Genomic DNA, 26,934 nt, shown 5'->3' with positions numbered 1-26,934 from the left:
AGTTACTGTTGTTCAAGAACTCTTGAAGTGTGCATAGTTTTATCCTGTTGAATGTTGTAGATTACCAACATCATTTGCTCCTTGATTTCCAGGTTCTGTGGACGTACAGTACCAGGAACAAGTCCTTCAATCTACATTCGAACTGCACACTTCCTTGGGACGGGGGTGTTCTACCGAAAGATCACATTGAAAGTAAGTCACACTTCGATCTGCCTCAAAGTGAGTCAATGAGGCCTCAAACGACCTCAATTGCACAGTGTTGGTAAGATGGAAGCCAAAGAGAAACTAGTGCCTTTCTGCTTCATGCAACAAGTGCAATGTCTGAGAAGGGTTGTAATTCATAAGGAACTAGAACAGCACTCTGTAGAGAGTGTACGTCCGCCAAGCTCCACAGATTACGTTTTGTATCCCACTGATGGGCGGGTTCTGGATTCGGACCTCATCCAAAATCAAATCGGCTTCTTCTTGTCACCTAACCGACTCATCCACCAAGTTTTGTCATAATCCAGCCACAACGTTTTGAAATATCGCGATATATATCGTTTTTAGGCCGATCACTCAATGGCGAAGAATCACTTTTAAAAAATTCGAATCTGTATTCGTATACGAATCTTCACCAAAATTGAATCAATTATTCCTTGTTACACACCTAACTTGTCCACCAAATTTCGTCCGAATCTGTCCATAACGTTTTTAGTTATCATGCTAAGTAAGGTTTTACCCCAATCTTTTAATGGTGAAAAATCACTGAAAAATTCTCGTAACCGGATCGAGTTCCAGATCTTCACAAAAATCTAACCATTTTGTCCTTGTCACATACACAACCTCTCCACCAATTTTTATCTGAATCTGCCCATAACCATTTTGGATATCATGCTCACAGACAAACAGACAGACAAATGAAAAATCGCTCAGAGACAGACGACTTGCCGGAATGCACTTTTTTATCGGCCATTTTGGATCAAGCAAAAAACGATTTTCACGTTTTGGGTGACCTTGAGTTTGACCTTGGGCCTAGCCTAGAGAGTTAAAAATTGGGCACAGTCTATTTCAGGGCAAGGCAAATATGTGTGTAAAGCATGGCGATGCTATGTGCAACGATGCAGAAGTAGTACTGCGCACAAACAGACAGACAAACCAACCAACCAACATACTTGCCTGAATCTATTCCAGCAAGTAACAAGAAGACGTCAGGCAGTAGCCTGACACATATGACGAAAATTGAGTGAAACAATAATTGATTGATTAATTGTGAAGTTAAAATAAATGAATAATAATCGTAAAATAATTATTTTCTTAATCAAATGGTAGTAGCATAACCAAAAACCACCAGTGCTTCATCCGAATCTGTAACTTTTAGAAAATTAAATAATTACGTCAATAATCAGAAAATAAAAAAATTAATTGATTAATTGATTAATCAATAAATCAAAAATACCTTTTGTAGTTAAATCACATGGTCACTGGCATGTCTAGATATCAGCTTCCGAGCTCAAAAGGTGCCTGAAATATTGCCCAGACAAGAAAGAAAATAAGTACCGTACTTAATAAATCGATAAAAATTAATTAATTAATCAATTAATAAAAAAATTAAAAATATTATTTTGGTCAAAACACGTGTTCACTATTGTGCCCAAATTTGAGCTTCCTAACTCAAAGGATGGCTGAGATATCGCCCGGACAAACGAGATAACCTTGACCTTTGACCTATATAGCCAAAAAACATTGACATCCCCACATTTGTCCTTCAGGATCCTCTGGTAACGTTTGACGAGTTTAGCTGAAAGCGTTCGCGTTGCTTTGGTGGTGTATTGGCAAACTGCAAGTTGGTTGGCTTTGGAGGAAGTAAAGCTCACTGTGGAGTGTTGCCAAGCATGTAAATATCAGAATGGCTCGTGGAATGTTTAATCAACCTGGGATCGTCGGTCTCTATAACTTCGCTACCCATCCCACCCTCCGCATTCCAGAACGTTGGGAAAAACAGGCCAAAGATGCTCTGATGGCGTTAATCATCATTCTCTTCTTCTTCGTCATTGCCTTCTTCATCATCTGGAGGTCAGGGGGTTATTTTGCTTTTCACTAATTGCATCAGATAAACACTGCACATGAATGAGAAAAACCTTCTGTTGTTAATATAAGTGAACAATTAAATGTAACATTTCTGGCCACACATGACGTCATTGATGCTTGATTTTTTTCAAACTCTCTTTGAGCACACAAAACACCATCAGAGTTCTACCTTGATGTTTGACATTATAAAAAAATTTGTTAACCAATAATATCATAAGTGTATGCTTAATGCTTTGAGGATCGTTTCACGTAAATCACATATCACGTTTCACATATCCCCCCTGTGCTGTCTTTCCCTCGCGGTCCCCCTGTGCTGTCTTTCCCTCGTGGTCCCCCTGTGCTGTCTTTCCCTCGCGGTCCCCCTGTGCTGTCTTTCCCTCGCGGTCCCCCCTGTGCTGTCTTTCCCTCGCGGTCCCCCTGTGCTGTCTTTCCCTCGTGGTCCCCCTGTGCTGTCTTTCCCTCGTGGTCCCCCTGTGCTGTCTTTCCCTCACAGTCCCCCTGTGCTGTCTTTCCCTCGCGGTCCCCCTGTGCTGTCTTTCCCTCGTGGTCCCCCTGTGCTGTCTTTCCCTCGCGGTCCCCCTGTGCTGTCTTTCCCTCGCGGTCCCCCTGTGCTGTCTTTCCCTCGCGGTCCCCCTGTGCTGTCTTTCCCTCGCGGTCCCCCTGTGCTGTCTTTCCCTCGTGGTCCCCCTGTGCTGTCTTTCCCTCGCGGTCCCCCTGTGCTGTCTTTCCCTCACGGTCCCCCTGTGCTGTCTTTCCCTCGCGGTCCCCCTGTGCTGTCTTTCCCTCGTGGTCCCCCTGTGCTGTCTTTCCCTCGCGGTCCCCTTGTGCTGTCTTTCCCTCGCGGTCCCCCTGTGCTGTCTTTCCCTCGCTGTCCCCCGTGCTGTCTTTCCCTCGCGGTCCCCCTGTGCTGTCTTTCCCTCGCGGTCCCCCTGTGCTGTCTTTCCCTCGCGGTCCCCCTGTGCTGTCTTTCCCTCGCGGTCCCCCTGTGCTGTCTTTCCCTCGCGGTCCCCCTGTGCTGTCTTTCCCTCGCGGTCCCCCTGTGCTGTCTTTCCCTCACGGTCCCCCTGTGCTGTCTTTCCCTCGTGGTCCCCCTGTGCTGTCTTTCCCTCGCGGTCCCCCTGTGCTGTCTTTCCCTCACGGTCCCCCTGTGCTGTCTTTCCCTCACGGTCCCCCTGTGCTGTCTTTCCCTCGCGGTCCCCCTGTGCTGTCTTTCCCTCGCAGTCCCCCTGTGCTGTCTTTCCCTCGCGGTTGTCAGCTCTTTCACGAGCCTCGATTCAGTATAAAAATAAAAAATAAAAATAAAAATAAATAAATAATCGCCCGCTCTGTTTTTCTTGAATTGTTTTGAAAATACCAAAATATAACACTCGTCGCTTCGCTTACAGAAATACCAATCTTTGTGTGATTGCAAAAAAAACAAAAAACATACTTTGTTAATGGTAAAAAATAAAATTAGGTGGTGTATTGGTGGGCTAGCTGTACACTCGGGGATCAAGGATGGGGGAAAATTGTTAATGGGATATGAATCACAGCCATTTTTGATGCTGAATTGCGAATAACATACAACAACACACCAAGAGGAAGATCAAAATCAAAAAATTCTCGCCCTCCCCCTCTCTTCCTTATTTTGATCAAATTGTCGGGTGTACCTAATATGACCCCACTGCAAAGCCGCAATGAGCCGGCGAAGCCATAGCCTCGATTGAACTTTTTCGCAATTGTTTATGCATACTTCCGCATCCGCAAGATGGCGGCCTCCATGGAGCGATTTGGTGCGTCAAAGCTTCGAAATTCTCAAAGGATCCAGCAAAATCTGGCTTTTCTACATAATACGCGTTCATTCACAACACCGGTTTCGCCGGCTATTAGGCACAGGCCATGCCTGGAAACAAATTCTGATGCCTCATTATCTATGCGTGCTCTCTGATTCCTTGTATCTCGAGGACTCTTTCCACTTTGGCCTTTCCGTTTCCTCGGCATAGCTGAGATGGCTAATCTATGGGGCAAGAACAAGAAAGGATTCCTGGGAGATCCTGCCCTCTGTGCAGCGATAATCAGCGTTACAACTTGGCGTTTGCAGTTTCACCCCATGTGGCCATGTACGCACACACAAACCTTGTGTGCGTACATGGTGAATTCCTTACTTCTGCTGTTGCTAGTATCATACACCGCTTATCATTGATTCATGAACCATACACCACTTCAATCCATAAACTTTGTATCACGACATTGGGATTCAAGTGTTATGGTCATATTTACTATATTAATATTATTACGAAAACGATACTACTGAAGCGAAACACTGCTGTATTAATAAACCTGAGCTTAATTTGTCCAAAGAGGCCTGGAGGTGAGGCATGAAGCCTAAGGCCTATATGTATCGTTTTGCTGGAAGAGCCGTAATGCCGATGCTTTCGATATTTGATGGTAATTTTAACAATCGGTTTGTTTGTGTTTCACACTGAATGAAAAACGTGAAGGTAGAGCATGGCGATTGTGATATATGACAGGTTCGACGATATGTTCGGCCTGAACAAAATTAGAATTAAAATGCCGGTGTGTGGAGAGTCAGCTGCCGTACCGCCATAATGACATCAGTCGTAATCACAACACCCTGTCATGTGACCAGATCCTCAGCTCTGATTGGTATACATTTGAGGGGACATACATACTGATGGACAAACTGTTCTAGACGGCTTTGCCCAAAGGATTCCTGGGAGATCCTGCCCTCTGTGCGAAAATAACCAGCGTCGCAAGTTGGTGTTTGCAGTTTCGCTACGTGTGCCCATGCACCCACGTACAAACCTTCCTTTTTATCTATTTATTTATGTTTATGTCAACAACCATCCTGGGAGTCCCCTGAATCCATGGTCATTGGCTTCATTGAAATCCGTTAATCCGTTCTCAAGTTATAGCATGACAGACAGACACAGCTCCTTTTATAATACAGATCGATTATATTCACATGGAATAAATAATAATTAGAATATTTTTTTAAGTTATGGAGATATTTAATACTGTCGCGTCGACGGGGAGGGTTTTATTATTTACTTATCCACAGGTTAGAGATCCGAGCGGATATAGCTTTTCACGCGGCCCAATCTCGGAATTGCTAATGCCGCTTTTAAAAGCGAATGTTACTAGTTTTAACCTCCCCCGGGGATTTACCCTACCTCACCTGCGTGGATTACAGCAGCAGATCATCACATGGAGCGTGTTCTTTAGGAATAACAAGTTTATATACAGAAAAGGCGCAAGATTATGAAGACGGAAAATCCCAATACAAAACATGGATTGAGACAAAATCGAATCAATTCGGCGCTGTCACACACAAACCTGTCCACCAACTTTTGTCCGAAACCGTCCATAACCTTTTGATTATCCTTCTCACAGACGGACAAACAGACAAACACACAGACAAAGAGGGGTGAAAACAACCTCCGTCCACGTTGGTGGGGCAGGTAACACATCAATAAACAAGAAATATGTCGTACACAGCACAGAACTTGCGAAATCCCTAAAATAAGTTGTTGACCTATGATGACCTCAAAAATAATTGGTGGTTGAATTCAGTGACCTGGTATGCAAATCCTCTTCAAATTTCAAGTCAATCAGATGAAAATTGAGGATTTTAGAAATCTGGCCTATGTTGTTGACATTTTGGCCTATGTTGACCACAAAAATACTTGGTGGTTGAATTTATTGATCAGATATGCAAATCCTCTCCAAATTTCAAGTTAATCAGATGGAAATAAAGTATTTTACAAATTTGGCCTATGTTGACCTTTTGGCCTATGTTGACCACAAAAATACTTGGTGGTTGAATTTATTGATCAGATATGCAAATCCTCTCCAAATTTCAAGTTAATCAGATGGAAATAAAGTATTTTACAAATTTGGCCTATGTTGACCTTTTGGCCTATGCTGACTTCAAAAATAGTTGGGGGTTAAATTCAGCGACCAGATATGCAAATCCGCTTCAAATTTCAAGTTAATTGGATGAAAATTGAGGATTTTAGAAACTTTGCCTATGTTGACATTTTGGCCGATGTTGACCTCAAAAATACTGGGTGGCTGAATTGAGTGACTAGATAGGCAAATCCTTTTAAAATTTCAAGTTAATCGGATAGAAATTGAGGATTTTAGAAATTCGGCCTATGTTGACCACAAAAATACTTGGTGGTTGAATTTATTGACCAGATATGCAAGTCCTCTCCAAATTTCAAGTTAATCAGATGAAAATAAAGTATTTTAGAAATTTGGTCTATGTTGACCTTTTGGCCGATGTTGACCTGAAAAATAATTGGTGGTTGAATTCAGTGACCTGGTACGCAAATCCTCTTCAAATTTCAAGTCACTCAGATGAAAATTGAGGATTTTAGAAATTCGGCCTATGTTGACCTTTTGGCCTATGCTGACCTCAAAAATACTTGATTTAATTTATTGACCAGATATGCAAATCCTCTCCAAATTTCAAGTTAATCAGATGAAAATAAAGTATTTTAGAAATTTGGCCTATGTTGACCTTTTGGCCTATGCTGACCTCAAAAATACTTGGTGGTTGAATTTATTGACCAGATATGCAAATCCTCTCCAAATTTCAAGTTAATTAGATGAAAATTAAGTATTTTAGAAATTTGGCCTATGTTGACCTTTTGGCCTATGCTGACCTTAAAAATAGTTGGTGGTTGAATTCAGTGACCAGATATGCAAATTCTCTTCAAATTTCAAGTTAATCGGATAGAAATTGAGGATTTTTAGAAATTCGGCCTATGTTGACCTTTTGGCCGATGTTGACCTGAAAAATAATTGGTTGTTGAATTCAGTGACTAGATATGCAAATCCTGATTTGTAGTGGACTGACAGTCCGATAGCATAGAGAGAGTGCAGCGAAGAGCTCTTAGGATGGCCGCGTACCCTGATCAACATCATGACGAGGAACTCCTAAGCAGCTTCGGCATTCCTTCCCTGGCTCCGTGAAGGAATGATGTACTCACCAACTTCGCAAAATCGATCCTGGCTTCCTTGCGACATCGTGATCTGCTTCCAGCTGAAAAACAATGCCTCTCTCGAACTGGACTCAGAAATTCTCACCACATACACATTCCTCAATCAATAACTCAGCGATATAAACAATCTAGTGTCCCTGCTCTAGTGAAACAGGATTAATGTATTTTAATCTTTTTATAATTTTTTTTCTTTCTTTGTTTTGATTTTTTTTTTGGTTTCCAGGATCGAGGCTCGTGAAAGAGCTAACATTAATCACACAAAAAATCAAACCGACACACAAAATATATAATAAGGGGAGCGGTAGACAAGATGGGGAGAGAAGGGGAAGCGCACAAACAACATTTGAGAGCAGGGACATCGGGAGATCTGTGGGAGGAGGGGGGGTTGGGGGAAGGAGGCGTGGGAAGGGGGGGGGGGGGGTGGGAGAAGTATAAAACACAAGGACCCTGCAAGGACCTCCAGGGAAGAAGTCGGCATTTCAAAAAACGTAGATCTGATACGTAAAATAACATGGCCATTCCTGCCGCTACGTATCCATCGGCAAATTATATCCATAGACATATAAAATGCAAAGTTGTCTATCCAGTTTGTGTGTTTGTTGTATCGGTGTGCTCTTTTATGTCTCTCTCTCTCTCTCCCCCTCTTTGTATATTGATTTATGTCATTCATTTAACTTAAGAAATCCCCTGCCTTGTCCATCAAACCAGCAAGCGCTCTCTCAAGAGGAGTCTGACCCAGCAACGATGGGTCATCTCTTGGGATGATCTCCAGGATCTGGATGGAGAGAAGAGCCAGGATGAAAGATTAGAGAGAGAAAAGGTGAATGAACAGAGGAAGATGCACGGTTTGTTTGAGCCGTTGTTGATAGACTGCGGATGGAGACAACTGGTCTTGTCTTGATAAGATGTTTAACATAGACCCTTCATCATGAAAATGACATCTTGATCCACTCCCATGTAACGGTAACATGTAACGGTGATCAAACTTAAAAATTGCTTTCAGGGGTGAAGTTGAGATGACAAATTTGATAATTGTCTCTCGCTTTGTGGATTTTCTATCCATTGACGCACGACTTGTCTCCTCCCGTCTCCTGGGTTTATAAGGTCCAGAGAACTTTTGAGAGACGCAGCAGTTATGACTCAAACTACAGCAAAGCAGCACACAGGAGACTCTCAAAGATTTACAACAACAAGGTAAGTTTAGCCTCAACTCACCTAATGGATTTTTGGTTATAAAATAAATCTCTGTTCTCTGCTAGGAGGGGGCACTGCATCATGAATCAATCTTCATATTAGACGAGGATTTTCATCTTGAATTGTTTAATAAGTGTATTACGCCTGGAATTCCCCCCCCCCCCCCCTTCCCACGCCTCCTCCTCCCCAAGCCCTCTCCCTCCCACAGATCTCCCGATATCCCTGCTCTCAAATGTTGTACTTGTGTGCTTTCCTCTCTCTCCATCTTGTCTCCCGCTCCTTTATCTTATGTTTTATGTGTCAGTTTGTCTTTTTGTGATTAATGTTAGCTCTTACACGAGCCTCGATCTTGTAAACAAACAAACAAAAAATGGGGTGTATGATGACCATGCCGACCTTTCTACATCCGCAGTCCGTGGCTCTGGAACGGATATTTGTGACTGATAAGGTCTTCTCACGGCAGCAAAAGCTGGAACTCATCAACGTAAGTGACGTGGCACCAGAGAAGTCACATGTTGAGGAGACCCCAAGCCCCCAACCGTCTCGCTCTATTTTTATCCCACAACAAGGGTTGAAATCCCCAAACTTCCCCCCTCTTTGTCTTCCATAGCTGCTCGAGCTACATTTCAACAACCTGGCCAAGGTCTACGGCACAACGCAAGACCGAGAGACCGAGGCAATATACTTCGTGCAGGAGTTTTGCAGCCGTGGGTCCCTGCAGGTGAACCGAGACCACGCACACGCACACACGCACGCGCGCGACCCCAATAACCCTTTACCCCTTTCCAGAATAGTAATCTACTGTGTCCTTAAAAGATTTCACCAATGCCAGCTCTCGTAATCGATCTAGTAATGTCGCTCCCTCGCAGCTTCACATCTGTTGTCCAACAAAACGTACCTGCACTTCCAGGAACAGCTTGGGGGGGGGGGGGGGGGCGGGGGTTTGTCCAAAACAGACAAAACAAGTATATAATCACATTGTTGCGATTGGTTCATCCACAAATGAATCGTTCTGATAAGTGTAGACTATTATTCCTGTATTATCATGCAACCTCCAGGTATCCGCTGTGCTCGGCCTGTGCGGAGCTGGCCTTTTTGTGCTTCTTTTGTCATTTTCTTGGTTTCTTTTCCATGTCTGTTCGTCGACCACAGGCAGGATGGTGTGTCACAGACACATCCTGTCAGTCAGGACACATGCGGCAATATCCGGTGCAGCACGTGGTTCCCTAAACACCATAGCAACGAAGGGGTTGTTATTCCTCAACCTTTACTTATATTTCTATTTCTCAGGAGTCAGTCGTTTTCTTATTTCCTATACCTGTTCCGCTTTTATTTGCCAATGAAGGTTTTCCTGTTTTCTTCCCATTGCCGCTGTGCTTTGAATTAACCGTTAAGGGGTCGGCTGATGCATCATAAACTGGGCTGATGTAATTTTCTGCACCTACGCGTCCATTGGACGAGCTTCTTTTGGGATGTCCGAGCTATAAATCAGTGCTGGCTGGGACTTTCGGAATGAAATTTTTCACCAATAATGGGAATAAAAACCTGGTGTTGGCTTCGCGGTTAGGGTGCCGGCTTGGGATCCTAGCATCCTGGGTTCTTAATCCGGGTCGATCGCTGAATTAATGCCAGGGGGGTTGACTCAGCCTGTCATCCTTCCGATGTCGGCAAATTGAGTACCAGCTCACTGGTAATTCCTTGTGTGTCGCAAGAGGCGACTAACAGGGTTGGCGGCAGGAAGGGCAACCGGCCGTAAAACGTTGCTTCAAAAAGGGGACCATGGTGCCCGAAAAAGGCCAACCCCTGCTCTGCGGGGAAAAATGGCCTCTAAAGGTGGTTCAAAGGGAATAAAAAGTTTGCTGGGTTCACACAATTTCTTTTGACCTTCACTTATTTTTTAAGGTCTTTCACGAGCCTCGATCTTGTATCCAAAAAAGAAAGAAAAGGTCATGACCTAATTATGGACATTTTAATATTTTTCACCATAACTCGACTAAGGTTTGTCCGATCGGAACTAAATTGCCCTTTCTAGATAGCCTGGGGCAAGTCATATTTACACTCGATTTACATCTGACTTTACACTTGACCAGCATTAAAACTCCTCCGGGTTAAGGGTCAATGTCAAGTGGGCTAAAAAAAAACATAATGTGCCTTTTGTCATTGCTCAATTTTGCCAATGCTGAATCTCAAAGACCGCTTGGCCTTCCAAGACGTCCTTGCATCACTATTGCGTACCTGCACTGAAGTTGTGCACCTGATACTTGATTAGTATCCTTGACCTACCTTTTTCACATTGTGACCTAATTAACAAAAAACACCTTTTTCATCATGGCTTCAATAATTCTCCTCTAATTTTCATGATGTTGAGTTTGATGGATACATTCTAGATGGGGACACATTTTCGTTATTTATACTCTAAATGCTAAAGGTCAAGGTCATATGGCGGTCTGAACAAAATATGGCCATCATTGGTTCGCAGGCATTGGATCCCTTGGCGAATCTAGTTTAATTTGACGTTTTTGTGTACAAAATATGTAGATGACCCTTTTTGTATGGAACAACCACAAAAAGGTCATTATTTGTGTTGTGGGGAAAGGAAGATCGTGTATTGATATTCAAAACAAGCCTTGCCTCGCATGCACGGGACTTTGAGGCCCAAGCACCGTCACCAATGAATTTGTGGTCATGGCGGAGCGATGATTTCTGAGCGAAACCACACAATTTGTTCCTCGATAAACTAATCATGTTCACACTTCATACACTCACTGTGTTATACCATGATGCAAACCAAACTCGCGCTCGCACATCCTTGTCCACTCTCTGCCCTTTTTTTGTATACATGGTCGAGGCTTGTGGAAGAGCTAGGATGTTACAAGGATCGTGCAATATCATGTTTGCGAAGTGTTGGTTCAGCTTCAACTGCTTGTTTATAGCATTAAATATGAATCAATAGCTAGCGATACGCGGAACGCGTCTTCAAATCCCATATACCCTAGACTCCCTCTACAGTCTACAGCCCAGGTGTATTTGTCCATTTTCTAAAGATCTCCTTGTACCGTAATCGATATTTCAAAAGATTAAAAGGAGCCGGATCTGTCTGTTTGTGTGTCGTGTTATGCCTTGAGAATTGATGAACGGATTAACAGATTTCAATAAATCCAACAACGGTGTATTCAGGGACCTCCCGAGAACGTTTGTGACTGTTTTTTTTTCTAATGGGTACATGAGTACACTTATCGAAACTGCAATCGCCAACGACATCAACGACATCATCGACATCGACACTGGTTATCCCTGCACGGAAGTCTGGATCCCTCAGAAATCCTTTTTTAGCTCGCCTGGAACATGGTTCCAGGGAACTTATGAGATGGCACATTGTCCGTTAGTCAGTCCGTAAACACTAGCAACTTCTCTGAAACTGCTGATGGCATTGTGACCAAACTTGTCTAAAATGATATTTGGTATGTTACAACTCAAGTTTGTTCACGGCATTTAAAAAGGAAAAAAAGAAAAAAAAGAATCGGGGCCGAAGTGAGTCTTCCAGGGGGCAAATTGGGTTTTAACCCCACCCCCTGCCCCCGCCCCACCGTTTCCCAAAATATGTATTTGGCTTTTCCTCTGAAACTACACACACAATTTTGACGCAACTTGACCACAACCTTCATCACCCGTGATGTACCAAAGCGTGTTCATGCCATTAAGTGTGTTCATGTACCAAAGTGTTCACGGCATAAAAAAAAGTCGGGGTCTAAGTGGGTCTACGGGGCAGGGAGTGGACGGGGGGGGGGGGGGGAAGAGGATGGGTTTCCCCCAAAAAATTGATTCTACATGCTGCCCTGTCTGCTAGCAACCATTTAAATTGGTTTAAAATACCGTGATACTGTTTAAAATACTGTTACGTTTATGGGGGTAGGTAAGGGAGTACTGTAGGAGAGGTAGGACTGAATAGGAAATAGCATGGAACGTGTGACGTGTTGGAGCATCTCGATGTACATAAGTTGGGAAAATGTAGCTTAAGGTTGTTTAACCTTAAGGATGATGCTGTGTTAAGTAGTAATAGGGGTTAAGGTTAGTTTTCCCCTGTGCCTCAAACCCTCTGTAGTTTTCCTTAACATTTTAAAGCATCTGCTGGCCATGCAAAACAACTACCAGCCAAACTAAGCCCGCCCCCATGGACATAGTATGGAAAAAGACCCGCCTAGGAGAGATGGAGCTATCAGTGGACCGAGAATAAGACCAGCAGGCCACGCCCCTAAGGGATGCAATTGGCCCGGGGAATGTGGGCAGACTGAGAGGGAAGCATCTCTATTGGCTCTCGCAGCTGAAGAAGAAAAGAGCTTGGTTCTGCTTGTTGGACAAGAAGCTGACCCTCGGAGGACGACGTTTTGTGTGGCAATCACAGGGAACTTTGGACTGCTGGGCTCGCAAGGGAGCCCGTGGGCCACACTGTCTTTCCCAAGGACAAGGAGGAGAGGAAACCTTGAGGGACCAAAAAGAAAGAGGGCCATCTTCACCACTCGCCTCACGGCCCTGGGCGCCTTTGATGCGCTGCGCATTTGTCGCCATCTTTTGCCGAGCTCCCGCCTGTGGAGCTTTGAGCATCGACGGCCGCCAACCTCCAAAAGGACTCAGTGGGGCCAAAGCTAAGTGCCGGCCAAGAGGGGTATTTTACTTTATTACCCTTCCATGTGTGTGGTTGAGTCAGAATAGAGGCGCCTCAAATTAGAAATTAATTTTACCTCAACATTCAATTTTCGGCCGTTCTTTATTTTTATTAAATCATTATTGTTGCATTTTTGTTTGTCATCTTTGCATGCTCCGTGGTTTCGGGAATAAACCCGTGTGTTTGTTTAATTAAGCTTTCGCATCTCTTCCATCCTGCGTATGCACAAGAAAACCGCCATCATCAGGAGGTCACCTTGGGAGTTAAGGCTGGTTCAACCATCCGTCCCGACTGATCTTAATCCGCAGGGACGCGAATACCTTTAGTCAGTGTAGTATTCTGCTTTATTCTACCAGGTGAGCGCCCAGGGGTATTGGCCCTATTTTTATTTTTGATCCATAAATTAGCATCACAGCTATGTCATCACAGGAAAGCCCCGCGTTTTGAGCATTTACACAAAGGCAGAGAAGAGGAGACCTCAGCGTTTGTTTCCTTGCATGGCCTGTGTCAAATGCATACCCCAGCCAGTTTGATCAAAAGGAAAAAGAGAGGGGGAGGGTGAGAAAATTTTTTGGTCTAAATTCAAAGTGTTACGTCTGGCATAAGCCTAACACTGCACATCACTCTGTCAACACCATCCATACTGCCAAGCATGGTAGTGGCAGCATCATGTTATGGGGCTGCTTTTCATCAGCAGGGACTGACAAGTTTGTCAGGTTAGAAGGGACATTGGAACGGTGCAAAGAGTACAGGAGAATCTTTGATGAAAACCTGTTTGAGTCAGCCATGAATCTGAAACTGGGTAGGAGATTCACATTTCAGCAGAACAATGATCCAAAGCACAAAGCTAAAGCCACACAGGAGTGGCTGAATAAGAAGAAAATAAATGTTCTTGAGTGACCCAGTCAAAGTCCTGACTTGAACCCAATTGAACATTTAATACGAGACTTGAAGATTGCAGTTCATCGATGATCCCCATCAAACTTGGCGGAATTCGAACATTTTTCACGTGAATTTCAAGAATGGGGAAATATTTCACCATCTCACTGTGCGAAGCTGGTAGAGACCTACCCAAAAGGACTCATTGCTGCCTATACCATATAACTCACTGATGAACTTCTGAAAGTTTGTCGAAGATAAATTCAGTCATATCTCTGCAAAACATGGCGACATACAAACAGCTTTTATAGTATATCGATACATGGAATGGGGAAAAGCTAGAGTATCACATGACAAAACTGGGGATAAAGGTAAATAATTACAAAAGAGGTTGGGATCACTGAGGTTGACGTAGAGGGGTGAGATTTAGTCACATGGTTGAGATGTGGTAAGAGGTTATTTGCATACATACTATGTTGATAACCTTTGTTTATGTGCTTGCTTCTAATGAAGGCACCATTGACGTCATGTCGCATCAGATGTGGTGAAATTGTAGTTTACATAAAATTTACTTTGGGGGATAAGTGATTGATGTAAAATTATTTCATTCGATTCTTGGATTTTAATTATTTTAGTATCAATATTCTTTCTTTTTTATTTTCAATTTTTTTTTATTTTTTATTATAAGTTTTTTTAACAAATAAAAGCAAAGGTGTGTCTGTCTTTATGTCCGGTCACCACTTCAAGACCCTTTGGCGCATCGACACCATATTTCCAGGGTATACTTAGGGGGCCACTCCTTAGATTTTCTACAAAATATATATATTTTTTCAAAAACATTATCAAAAAATTTGTATTTGTAGAATTCTTTTTCTTCTTTTTTTTAAAAATTTCTCATACGTGTTATTATTTGGGTTATTTCTCCATTGTGGTGGACCAAGCCCGTTACTTTGTCCGGAAACTACTTCCGAGACCAAGGGCCATAGATATATAGGATGGGAAACTCCTATTACGCATGTATGAGCCATATTAAAATTTGTCTCCCTTTCACGTGAGGTCCTGAGTTGTTGGAGGTCCGACGAATAACCGGATCACGAGATATTTCAATGCCGATACCATCGAATATAATAAAAACAAAAAGTCGAATAAGTAGCATTTAAGATGCCTTTTTAGACCTTTCAAGACTCTTTAGACTCCTTTAAACCCCTTAAGCCATCTAGACTCCTGAGACCCTTTAGACCCCCTTGACGATTTAGAGTTTAGACCTTTAAACCCTCAGATACAGTTAAGACCTTCACTCCCCTTTACACCCTAACTACTATTGCATGAGTATACCCCCCTTTAAACCCATTTAGACCCCTTTAGAGGCATACCACACAAATATCTATGGAGTATTCTTGTAAAACACAGACGATAGTTTTTTCAGCAAGTAATGCGCAATCTCCACGTACTCGGAAGGTGGATACTCTGCTCGTCTAATGTAATAATATTCATACTCTTCCGCATGTTAAACCAGCTTTTCCATCCATCGAGCCCAAAACTGTTTTCCTATTTCAACAAGTTTTTCGTTTTATCCATACTCATTTCATTGTTTGCATTATTCCTTCTCCATTACATGTCGGCTCCTTCGCACACATCCTCCAGATTACATTGAACATACTTGCAATCCTTACACGTCTTCTACCCCTGTTCATTCCCATGTTGAACTTCTGCATTCCAGGATGTTCTTGCAGATAAGGTGACCTATCCAGAGAACACTCTCTTGGACTGGGAGTTCAAAGTGTCCATCATGCAAGATATCGCCAAGGTACTCCACTCCTGACTGGCGATCTTGTGATCGTGGCATCGATTGATAAATGTAGTGGTCCAAAAATCTTGAGGAAAAAAATAAATAAATTATGCACTAGTATAAAAGCCCGTCAAAAATGACGGATTGGAACAGTTTATTCGACCGTACATCCTCGTGAACGTACCAAAGTCTGAAGCCTCGGCCTAGTGTCAGGTGTGCTTATATCTTTATTTATTAGACATCATACGGGTGTAAATGAACACTTGTTTTACTCTGTGCGCATTGCACATCACGTGCAGCGAATTTCACCTCCTGCGCCTTGTATTTACTGACCGTTAAAAAACGCTTCTGTACAACGCCCTTGAGGCTCGGTTTGCAAGCCACCATCTACAATTCCAATAGAAGAGACATAATTACTCTTATGGAAAATGTTAACACACAAACTGACATTGTATTTTATACAGTATGGTAGATAATGATGTCTTGAAAATATTGAAAGTAACATACTGTAGATTGCAATAACCTGCAGCTAAAGTCGCCGCTGGAGCAAAAGAACGCTGCTCGCACAAGCAGAATATTTTTTCTTCCTTGGGTTTTCGGTTATCTCATCAGCAACTTCCCCATGGTAGCGAAAACGATTGCTGCTTTGGGTGAGATAAACCCAAGGCACCTGTCCGTCATACATAGACCACGTGGTTGTAATCATGCGATCTACTCCTGGTAATGTTCCTTAGCTTTCAGGACGCAATTCTTGGATCAGTTGCATAAACTTGCATATTTGTGCGCACACAGACATACTCAAACTGATCACAAGATATCTCCCATCTACAGGGTATGCTTTACCTCCATACAAGCAAGATCAAGGTCCATGGTCATCTCAAATCGACAAACTGCATCGTCAATCGCAGGATGATGGTCAAGATTACTGACTTTGGCCTCCCTTTTCTGCGAGAACCAACTGGTAATGCAGGAAATGGAGACACCGGTACAACATCTGCAAGCCAAAGGGGTTATATTTAGAGCTCGAGGGGCCTAATGGCAACACGACCACAATACAGACTGGCCAGATCGTCATTGATACTGACTGTCTGTTGGGATGTGTAGGACACTAAAATGTCCACTAGGCTAGGGTGTACTTATGTGTTGTCACTGGTTGAGCAATGACTTTGGCTCAAAAATGTATCACTTGGAGCACTGTCAGCCCTGTGGTTGTGCTTTGACAGGTTAGCAGCCATTGCTATACTTCCTATGTAACTCTCCACCCTCAACTCCTGCCGAAATTCGCCAGGTTTCCGACCGAAAGCAAAATTAAAAGATGGCAAAAAGTTCCACGACGAATGGCCCAATATCAAATTTTGAGTTATTTTTTCCCCGTTTTGACTCCTGTGACCCGAAGTCTCTGGGGTCATCTCTGGGGCATGAACCGAGGGTCAAATCCAAAAAATCATCACAGACTGTATTCCATGCGTCCCCCAATGTTGATTACATACACAAAGTTTCATGTTAAAAATGTTTCTAAATATGCCCGTAATTGCATTTATTGATATTTGACCTTTTGACCTCGCCCCACCGGGCGATTCCAAAAATGATACTGCTCTTGCACCTTCTTGCCATGTGGGAATCATAACTACCAAGTTTGGTGGATTTCTGCAAAACCGTTTAGGAGAAGATAGCGTGACGGACGGATGGACGGACAGAAAGATGGAGAAGCCCATTAAAATATCCCCCCACCCCTGCTCCCCCAGACTTTCTGGCTGGGTTATATGGTACAATGTTATTCACTTAGTCTTGGCCTAAAAGGAAGAACATACGTATATACATATGTGTTGCTTTGTTTTTCATCTCGTGTGTGTTCCTTGTGTCACATGTTTGTGCCTATATCATGGCTGTGCTTGTGCACAGCATAACCACACACAATCTCCCCTGCATGGTTCCCGTAGACACAAAGCGCAAGCGCTCCAGGAGTATTAGAAGTGACGACGAGGAAGAAAACGTCAGCACAAAGGTACCAAACGCACTCATGGACATTTTCTTATCCTGTGCTTTATTTGTCCACATTGAATTTGTCCAAATTGCACATGCGCGGAGAGGAGAGATTTTTTTTTTTTTAAACTCTGTCTTCCTGTCTGGCAGAAAATCATTCTTAACAGGAAATTTACTGTTTTAGGTATGTTACAAAGGACACAAACAACAAGCACTAACTACTAATGTAACACGTTAGATAAGGTGGTGTAGAAGACAATGCATCAACGGCGGTAAATTCTGGAATAAATTTATTTATACTTTTACAATCTTTATTTTATTCAAATTGAATGATATACGTGAACACTGTAGAACGCAAATCGCCTCATCGTAGAACCTCCAATTTTGCAGCACTTGGAAAATTAAACAAGGTCATTTAGAAAATTTAAAATAAAAAGTATATATATAAAATAAAATAATTTTTTTAATTATATATATATATATATATATATAAATTTAATAAAAAAAATTTTTGGGAAAAATTAAGATTGCTTCAATCACGCAAAAATTCTGCATTTTTTGGACGATCTTTAAAACAATAATTTAATTTAAATTGAAGTATACACTTGAACACTGCGTCGGATAACGTCTTCTGTGAACTCGCCACTTTGGATACGTCAATATTTTTTTTCGAGGTGGTTGTTGTTTCTCTGCACAAACTGTCACCTAAAATACGTGCAGTATATACATTTAAAAGTCGATCCTGATAATTGCGTTGCAGCTCTGATGAAATTTCCGAAGCAGGTTTTAATATATATATTTTAATATATATACTTAGTCGAGGCTCGTATCGGAGCTAATATAGCAGGTTTCTGGTTTGCCCCTCACTGAGAGTCTGAAATCGGACACGTTTTGAATAATGCATCGATTGATGTTAGCATCAGTACTCCCATCTGTGTGTGCTTACAGGGAAAGATTTCATCCCATTTTAGACGTCGATACAGCCGAGGCGCACATGCATCAATCGAGAGTGATGCTGAGAATGAACTGGTGGACAAAAGCCGTGAGTGGATGGGAAGTTGGGGGGGGGGGGGGGGAGAGAAAACAGCGGGCTTAGTACATCACACACATGCACACACAGACACGCGAATCTCTTCCTTACAACAATTATAATCATTTATTGAACAGGAAATCATTACATTAACGTCAAACAACAACAATATATGCTGGCCCTCAACGCCAAACAAGAAATTAGAGCTGTCTCCCTTGACATATCTCGTGCCTTCGATACGGTCTGGCACCCCGCTCTGCTCACAAAACTCTCCTCCTATGGTATCCATGGAAATCTCCACGCATGGCTTGCGGACTTCCTCTCTGGTCGTAGTCAACGTGTGGCCCTGAATGGATTTCTCGCATCTGCCCTTCCTGTTCAAGCTGGAGTTCCCCACTCTATCTCCCCACTCCACTCTATCTCGGAATCCTCTCTATCTCTTTGCTGATGACTCCACTCTCTGCCGCTCCATATCTCAACCCTCAGATCGGCAGTCTGTAGCCTCTTCACTCTGCAGACCTGGACAAAATCACAAACTGGTCAAACAAGTGGAACATGTCTTTCAATCCTGACAAATCTCACACTCTCACTATGTCTCTCCGAAAAGACCATCTGGAAAATCCTCCCATCTACTTTCTCAACAATCCTCTTCAATAAGTTCTGTCACTCAAGCTTTTGTGCCTCACTATCAGCCATGATCTTTCCTGGGAAAACCACATTTCCAAGCTGGCCTCAAAAGCCAGTCGCCGACGGGGAATTCTCCGTCGTGCGAAGTCCTTCCTTGGCACCTCTGAGCTCCTCGCCACATACAAAGCTTTCATCCGCAGCTTGATGGAATACTGCTCTCCCCTCTGGGCTGGTGCTCCTGCCTCACACCTAGTTTGGCTTCACGCTGTGGAAACCAAAGCTTTCAGGATCATTGGCATTTCCCGCAATTAAGCTGATTCTGAGGGCCTTTCACTTTCTCACTGCAGGCAGGTTGGTGGTCTTTCTGTCTTCTACCGACTCCTCTCTGGCCTAGCTCCCCCAGCTCTTTCTCTGCTGTGTCCCCCAAATATTCCTGCAGGTCACACAAGAACTGCCAGCAACCCTTTTCTTGTGAAACTGCCAAAATCAAGACTCTCTATTCACCTTTACTCTTTTATTCCTCTTTTTCCCCCGTCTCTGGAATGAACTCCATCATTCTTTTCAATCCCATTCCTCCCTCCAGGTCTTTAAAACAGCTGTTCACCACCATTTGTTATCTTCCCCCCATCGAAAACCTTGATCTTTTCTACCCCCGTTAATACACCCAAATCCACCTCTTTCAATCACCGACTTCATCCCTGAAATTTATCGTGGTGTCAATTTGCTTTATACATTGTACCCCTTCCCTCACCCCTCCCCCCCCCCCCTTCCAACCCCTCCACCTTCCACAGATCTCCCAATGTCCCTGTTCTCTACTGTTGTACTTGTGTGCTTCCCTCTCTCTCCCCATCTTGTCTCCCCCTCCCTTTATTGTTTTATGTGTCCTTTTATGTTTTTTGTGTTTCATGTGCTAATGTGTGTTTAATGTGCAGGCTCTTACACGAGCCTCAATCTTGTATACAAAATAAAAATAAAAATAAAAGGATGTTGTCAATCAGACAATACGACAACACCACATACTTGCTTATTTGCTTATTATCCAATCATGGCATATGGAGCTTCTTATGAACTTTCGCCACTTTCCTCAGTCTTGGGTCCATGTTATGATATTATTCCAGTTGACCTTAACTCCTTTCATTTCCTTCTCGTACGCCTCCAGGTCTCTTTCGCCGACCCAACCCTTCACCTTTCTTCCCGTCAGGTGCCCAGCATATTGCTCTTTTGGGTATATATTAATCATCCATGTGCAACACCTGACCAATCCATGTCATGTCAATCCTGCATACAGCTAAGGCCTTCTTCAGATGATGCCAACTTCAAATGTACCCCAGTCTGTCTAGCTGGAAACTCTGCACTTTAGTACTCACTTGTGTAGCTGCCACTTGGACCTTTATTACTTCCGAGCCCTCAGGAGTGGGTCTCTATCTCTGGGTCCGTCTGACTTTTACTGAAGTCTAACTCCGTCATTCTAGCAACTGCTACAGGATCGCTGGATTATTTGACCATGATTCTCAACGAATGTACAACTGTTAAGCGGCAATCTCCCAGTTCACCGGATCTGAGAACGAGAGTTTGGGGAACCTCACCGGCCAATATTCAATTACTCTCACTGATAGGGTCATTGGAATCGCTGTCCTGTGGCTCTACTATGCCAACGATTCCCCATCCTAGGTCAGTTTTCTGTCCATAGGGTTCGTTGTGACCTGGAGGAATCACATCACGAGGCACGAAGGCCCATGCACAGTTGTAGCCGATAAGTAGGCCTACATCAGCATCTTGGAGGGGCACTATCTCGTCTGCTATCCGTTGAAGATGTGGCCATCGCCTAGCGATTTCTGGTGTGGGAATGTGTGATCGATTTGCTGGCATGATTTCCCTAATGTACGTCATTGGGAGTTGGCCCTTCACAGAGCTGTTGTAGACACGTACCAGCAACCCATTCGCCTTTTGGCTGTTCACCAACTGTTCGTTTGCCGACATAGTTAATAACTTCACATCAATTCCTTGCAGTCCCAATGCGTTACTGGTTTTGTCCAAAATAAAGGTCGTGTCTGATTGTCTGTCTAGGAGCACGTATACCAATATCTCCGCCTTTCGATTGTCACATTGTGAAACCCAGACTGGGACTATCATGGAGCACTTATTGGTGCTTCCAGTGTCATTCATGTGGCTTACTCCAGTGTGAGAGCTTGTCGACCCGATGTGTGAATTCCCTTTATTGTCCTCTTGCTGATGGGACTTCACTCAACAGTAAGAATCACCATGAAGGCTAGTCGGGTGGCGCTTACCACACTCTGTGCAGGTTATTCTCTGCCTGTAGAATTTGGATCTGCGGCCCTTTCCAAGACAACCGAAGCAAAGCCCAGTATCTCGAGCAAAAGTATTTCTTTCTAACAGTGATTTCTGTAAGAAAAAGTCTTACACTCGTCAATATGATGTCACTCTTTGCAGTAACCACAACACATGGTGTCCTGGTTTGTATCAACATCTGTCATTGACTGACTCCTTCACTTCCATTCAAAAACTCCTTGCACCAACAAACAGACTGTGGTCGTCCTTTCTTTGTGGCCTTTCTACTCCGCTGGTCTTAATTCCACGCTGTGTCTGTGGTGTAACCAATGGGTTACACATGATCTTCCATGACTACAAAGGACACAAACTCAGCAAATGGGGAAAATCTCTTGTGTTGGGTTTTCCAGGCAGACACAATTCTAACCCATCGTAGGACAAGCCATTCTGGAAGCTTGTAAAGCAACTTCTGATTTTCACGCAAGTCGTTCAAGACATTTAGACTCGGTACCGCTTCCATGGCTGACGAGCATCGTCACAGGAAGTCAGCGTATTTACGTAGAGCAATACTGTGTCTAGCCAACACTTGGGGCCAGGCGTCGAATTTATCTCAAAAGGCCTCAGCTACTGTGAAAGGTCCCCATATCTTTCTTCCAGTAACTGCTTTGCTTCTTCAAAGGTAGTGTCCGTTGTTAGAAATAAGAAGCCTTTCACAGCCTCCTTTGCTGAGCCGCCCAAGTACTTCTTAAAACAGTATATTCTTTCAGCTGGTGAAATTCCCTTATTTTCAATCAAGGTTCGAAGGGCACTTTTCCATGCTGGATATGTTAAAGTATTTCCAGTAAATACACCAGGTTCCGGGGTAGGAAGACGTCCCAAATTCACTGCTCTGCAAACGATTTAGCCAGTTGTGCAAATTCTGGGATTACGTTGGTATTTATAATCGGTTCGAGGAGATGGCCTCACTTCAGTTGTAGATGCACGTGTTGTAGGTGAAAACTGTAGGTAAACTCTGCACTACGTCCTCAAGACAATCAATTCCAACATGCGGTGACTGCAAGTATTGCTTGACATATGCCCTCTTTGGAACCGTTGGTACCTGAATATTTTCAGGCTTCTCAAGGTCACTCGTATCTTTCTTAGCTTCAATTATTGCCTCCAGCTTGGCTTCAGCCATGTCCAATTCTTTCATGGTTTGGACCCTTTCGAGCTCAAATTGGACCCTTTCAAGCTCCATTTTCTTTTGAGCTTCCACGTCACTATACTTCAATTTTGCCTTCAAAGCTGCCACTTCACCTGCTGAATCCACACGTTTGGATCGATTTGATGCTCTTGAAGAATTCCTTGATCCCATTGACTGTCCACTTTTGTTTGATATTGCAGAAGCCCTTGACTTAGTCTCCAATTGCTCTAACTCAATATCATGAATCCATTCTGTAACTTGTTTGACCAGCTGTAGATTCTCTTGCTCGACCTAATCATAATTTATGAATACCTGTTCTTCTATCCCACGAGAGGTTAGGGATTCAGTTACCAGTTGGTAATCATTTGTAACACGTTCCATGACTTCATAACGTGCCTGAAGTGTGGCAGAAACGTCCTTTGTATCACTCATGAGTGTCTGCAGACAGTTGGCACATTTTCTCCACGCTGATATTGAGCTTCTGTTTACGTTGTTGAACTTGCCAGTCAATGAACACCTCTGGATGTTTTGGATCACGAGGGTCATGTAGCTCTATCTCACCCTTTCTATTTCACCCTCTCTATCTCATCCTCTATATCTCATCCTCTCTATCTCATCCTCTCGATATCACCCTCTCTATTTCACCCTCTCTATCTCACCCTCTGTCTCACCCTCTCTATTTCACCCTCTATATTTCACACTCTCTATCTCATCCTTTCTATCTCACCCTCTCCATCTCAACCTCTCAATCTCACCTCCACCTACCCTCTCTCTTCCCCACCGACCTTCTCTCACACCTCCTCTCTCTCTCTCTCTCCTCCCACACCATCCTCTCTCCTCCCCCTCCCCCCCCCCCCCCACCCACTCTCACTCACCATCCTCTCTCTCTCTCCCACCCTCTCTCTCTCTCTCTCACCCCCTCTCTCCCACCATCCTCTCTATCCCCCACCCATTCTTTCTCTCCCCCACCATCCCCTCTTGCTCTCCCCCACCTATGTTCTCTTTCTCTATCCCCCTGCCCCCTCTCTTTCTCTCTACCCACCCCCTTTTTATTTCTCCCCTACCCCCTCTCTCTTCTCCTCTCTATCTTTTTTTGTTTGTTCCATTTTTACCCGACGTGTGGTAGGCCTACAAAAAATACGTGCTCATTGTTGTGGCTGTTGTTGTGGTTCTTGTTGGGGGTCAATTTTTGCCATTGGTCGGACAGCTGCTGGACCCCACCCACATCTTTCGCTTCACTCCACCCACCATAGCACTAAGCCAAAATAATATGGCGGCCATCTTGGTTTTCTTGTGTGCCCAGACATTAGGCCTGGAGGCCTCTGCTGATTAGACACTGCCCGGGTTTGTGGCATCAGATTGCCATTGGCTTTGTTTGGGTCCAGTGTTACTCACAATGACGGACCCTGAAAAATCCAATCATATGTCGAATAAAAATAGCGTATTGTATTTTTTGAATGGCGCCATATTGTGCACCCATACTACTGCCCACAATTAAGTGCGAACAGATGGGCCAGTTGGATTACCATGTACCTTTGAAGCACCAGGGGGCAGGGGGGCAGTTTGTAGCCAGATTTCACCCAGACTAGTCAACTCAATGATGACTCAAGGTATCTTGTTCATTCTTTGGGTTGGTAACCTGGCCAAATGGCCTGTTTGGGTCGAGTAGAGTTGATCCACCTGTGTCATCAAAACTTTCCTTTCTCTATATCCGATTCTTCTTCTTCTTCGTAATGTAACTTTTAATGTGGTTGTAAAAGTTTTCTTACGTACCCTCCAAAGTGTATTATGGCGTGATGATAAACATGTGATTATTGTGATGGTTACACCTGCATCATGTAATATTTGTTTAACCTCTGACCCTCAGAGCTCTGGGTTGCACCAGAACTCCTGCGCAAGTATGGCGTGACCCAAAAGGGGGACGTGTACAGCTTTGGGATAATCCTTCAAGAAATTATCTATCGTCGGAACGTTTTCTTCATCGATGGAGAAACCTACACCGAGAAAGGTGAGCAGCTCCAAAGGCCTTCAATCCTTCAATCCCTAATCCAGCAAGTACGTGTATGTCCATTTGTGGACCATAGATGGCGTAGCATAGTTATACCTGCCACACCTGAACTTCAGAATTCTCTCGGTTCAAGTTTGCTTTGTTTCGTCATGTCAGGTAGCCATTTTGAGTCTCATTGTAATGTTTGTTTGTTTTTCTGTGGGTGTTTGCAACTGTTTGGTTTTATTGGGGAAACGAATAAAATCTTATTTATCAAATAGCCATTTGCACCTGTACCACCTGCCATGTTGGACAAAACCAATTCACCCTCATCGAGCACCAATGGTATTGTTACCTGCGCCTCCGAAGGTGGACAGAGGTTATGTGGACAACCCTGTTTGCTTGTCCATGAGCAGGATATCTCAAAAGGTTGTGGACGAGTTATGACAAAACTTGGTGGATGAGTTCATAGTTGACAAGAACAAGCCAATGCGATTTCAGTTAAGGTCTGGATCCAGATCCGGCCTTTCAGTGGGATACCTCCATTTTTTTGCCTTGAGGATACCACCTACCTCCTTCTTATGCCTCCGCCCATGAAGGTGGCCGGAGGCATTAGGTTTTCAGGTTGTCTGTCCGTCTGCCTTATCCTAAAAATCTGTAATTTCATGCACATGATCTATGACCCATTTGTAATGAAATATTAAATTTATGACATCATAGGTCACATGGTTTGGCAGCCATATTGGATTTAACCTTAAAACTTAAAAAAAAACATCTCCAAAACCACTGAAGCGATCGACTCGAAACTTTACGTGTCATCGACTAGGCATGGTGATTAAAAGTTGATTACAAAAACGTCATCGGTCACATGGTGTGGCAGCCATATTGGATTGAAAGGAAATATTAAATAATTACATCTCAGAAACCACTTACCCTATCGATGCGAAACTTTACAGATGTCATTTAACACCACTGCTGCATATAGTTTGAAAATGACAACGGTCCTGGAAGTCCTTGGTGTCCTTGTGTTTTATACCTCTCCCCCCCCCCTGCCCCCCTTCCCACGCCTCCTCCCCCCAAGCGCTCTCCCTTCCACACATCTCCCTGCTCTCAAATGTTGTGTTTGTGTGCTTCCTCTTCTCTCCCAATCTTGTCTTCTGCTCCCTCTTTTTATATATTTTGTTTGTCTGGTTGATTTGTTTGTGAAGTAAATGTTAGCTCTTTCACGAGCCTCGATTCAGTATACAAAAAAAAAAAAAAAAAAAAAAAAAAACGTAGGTCACGTAGTTTGGCAGCCATCTTGGATAGAAAAACAAACCTTATCCGATCAACACGAAACTCCACAAATGTGATGCCATACACGCACATATGCAGATTGTACATTTTTAAGTCATATGTCACATGGTTTAGCAGCCATATTAGCTTGAAAGCCGATATTTGAAAAATCCTCTTCTCCGAAACCGCTTCACCAATTGATGTGAAACCCGTCATGTCTGGTAAAAATGTGATACTTGAGGACAGCTGAAGGGATTTAAATCAAACTTGTTTATTTTTAGGACAGTCAACGAGGGCATCTACCCATTGTCACAGCCAGGGACTACGCAGAGGCATATTGTCGACGCAGGCGCATTGCTCTAGTTTTCTCTGAAAGGTCGGAAACGATGCTCCACTCGACCTCTGAAAGGTCGAGGTGGTGCAGTCGTGCCTTCTAGAAGCAGAAGTGACATAAGCGATGAACTCAATTATTTTGTGCTACATTGTTTTTTGTAACACTCGTAAATTGTCTGCTGAGCTAAATTATACTGTTTTTGGACATCTGGTTTCACTATGACACAGGGAAAAACAAACGCTCAATAGTTTCTTCTTCTTCTTCTTTGAGACTTTGTAGACTGGAAAATGCAGATATGCCATGCTTTTGATTTATTTTAGAGTTACTGTATTGAAAGATAAATTAATTGGTGTGTGTGTGTGTGTGTGTGTGTGTGTGTGTGTGTGTGTGTGTGTGTGTGTGTGTGTGTGTGTGTGTGGTCCCTCAGATAAACGCTAAATTTGGCGTCCAACCTGCTAGCTTTAATTGGTGCACATTGAAGATCCCACTATGTATTTCACAAAGAGTAGGTGAGCAATCACTGGCACCGTGGTGAAATTACAAATTCCCGCTGTAACCTTTATGGGGCACTGCAGTAGCAGCACTGCCGCAACCCTGAAAGAAGTGATGCTAACCCACAGCT

At 43.4% G+C, this 26,934-nt stretch overlaps 1 protein-coding gene across 3 annotated transcripts in view; it reads left to right on the top strand.

The window, feature by feature from the left end:
• Positions 1 to 26,934, top strand: part of LOC137427898 (guanylyl cyclase C) — a 219,445-nt gene that overhangs the window by 90,772 nt on the left and 101,739 nt on the right. For all 3 annotated transcript variants that reach the window (XM_078777647.1, XM_078777646.1, XM_068117705.2), the window contains exons 10-20: positions 93 to 192; positions 1,968 to 2,055; positions 7,788 to 7,899; positions 8,184 to 8,273; positions 8,686 to 8,757; positions 8,884 to 8,994; positions 15,536 to 15,622; positions 16,436 to 16,565; positions 17,545 to 17,609; positions 18,536 to 18,629; positions 24,584 to 24,724. In XM_078777647.1, coding sequence (XP_078633773.1) covers positions 93 to 192; positions 1,968 to 2,055; positions 7,788 to 7,899; positions 8,184 to 8,273; positions 8,686 to 8,757; positions 8,884 to 8,994; positions 15,536 to 15,622; positions 16,436 to 16,565; positions 17,545 to 17,609; positions 18,536 to 18,629; positions 24,584 to 24,724 — 1,090 coding nt within the window. The remainder of the gene's footprint in view (positions 1 to 92; positions 193 to 1,967; positions 2,056 to 7,787; positions 7,900 to 8,183; positions 8,274 to 8,685; positions 8,758 to 8,883; positions 8,995 to 15,535; positions 15,623 to 16,435; positions 16,566 to 17,544; positions 17,610 to 18,535; positions 18,630 to 24,583; positions 24,725 to 26,934) is intronic.

The sequence above is a fragment of the Myxine glutinosa genome, chromosome 5 (assembly GCF_964187855.1).
Source record: "Myxine glutinosa chromosome 5, kmMyxGlut1.1, whole genome shotgun sequence".
Classification (NCBI taxonomy): Eukaryota; Metazoa; Chordata; class Myxini; order Myxiniformes; family Myxinidae; genus Myxine; species Myxine glutinosa.
Note: the sequence above shows the minus strand (reverse complement) of the source record. Positions and strands in the feature narration are given on the sequence as shown.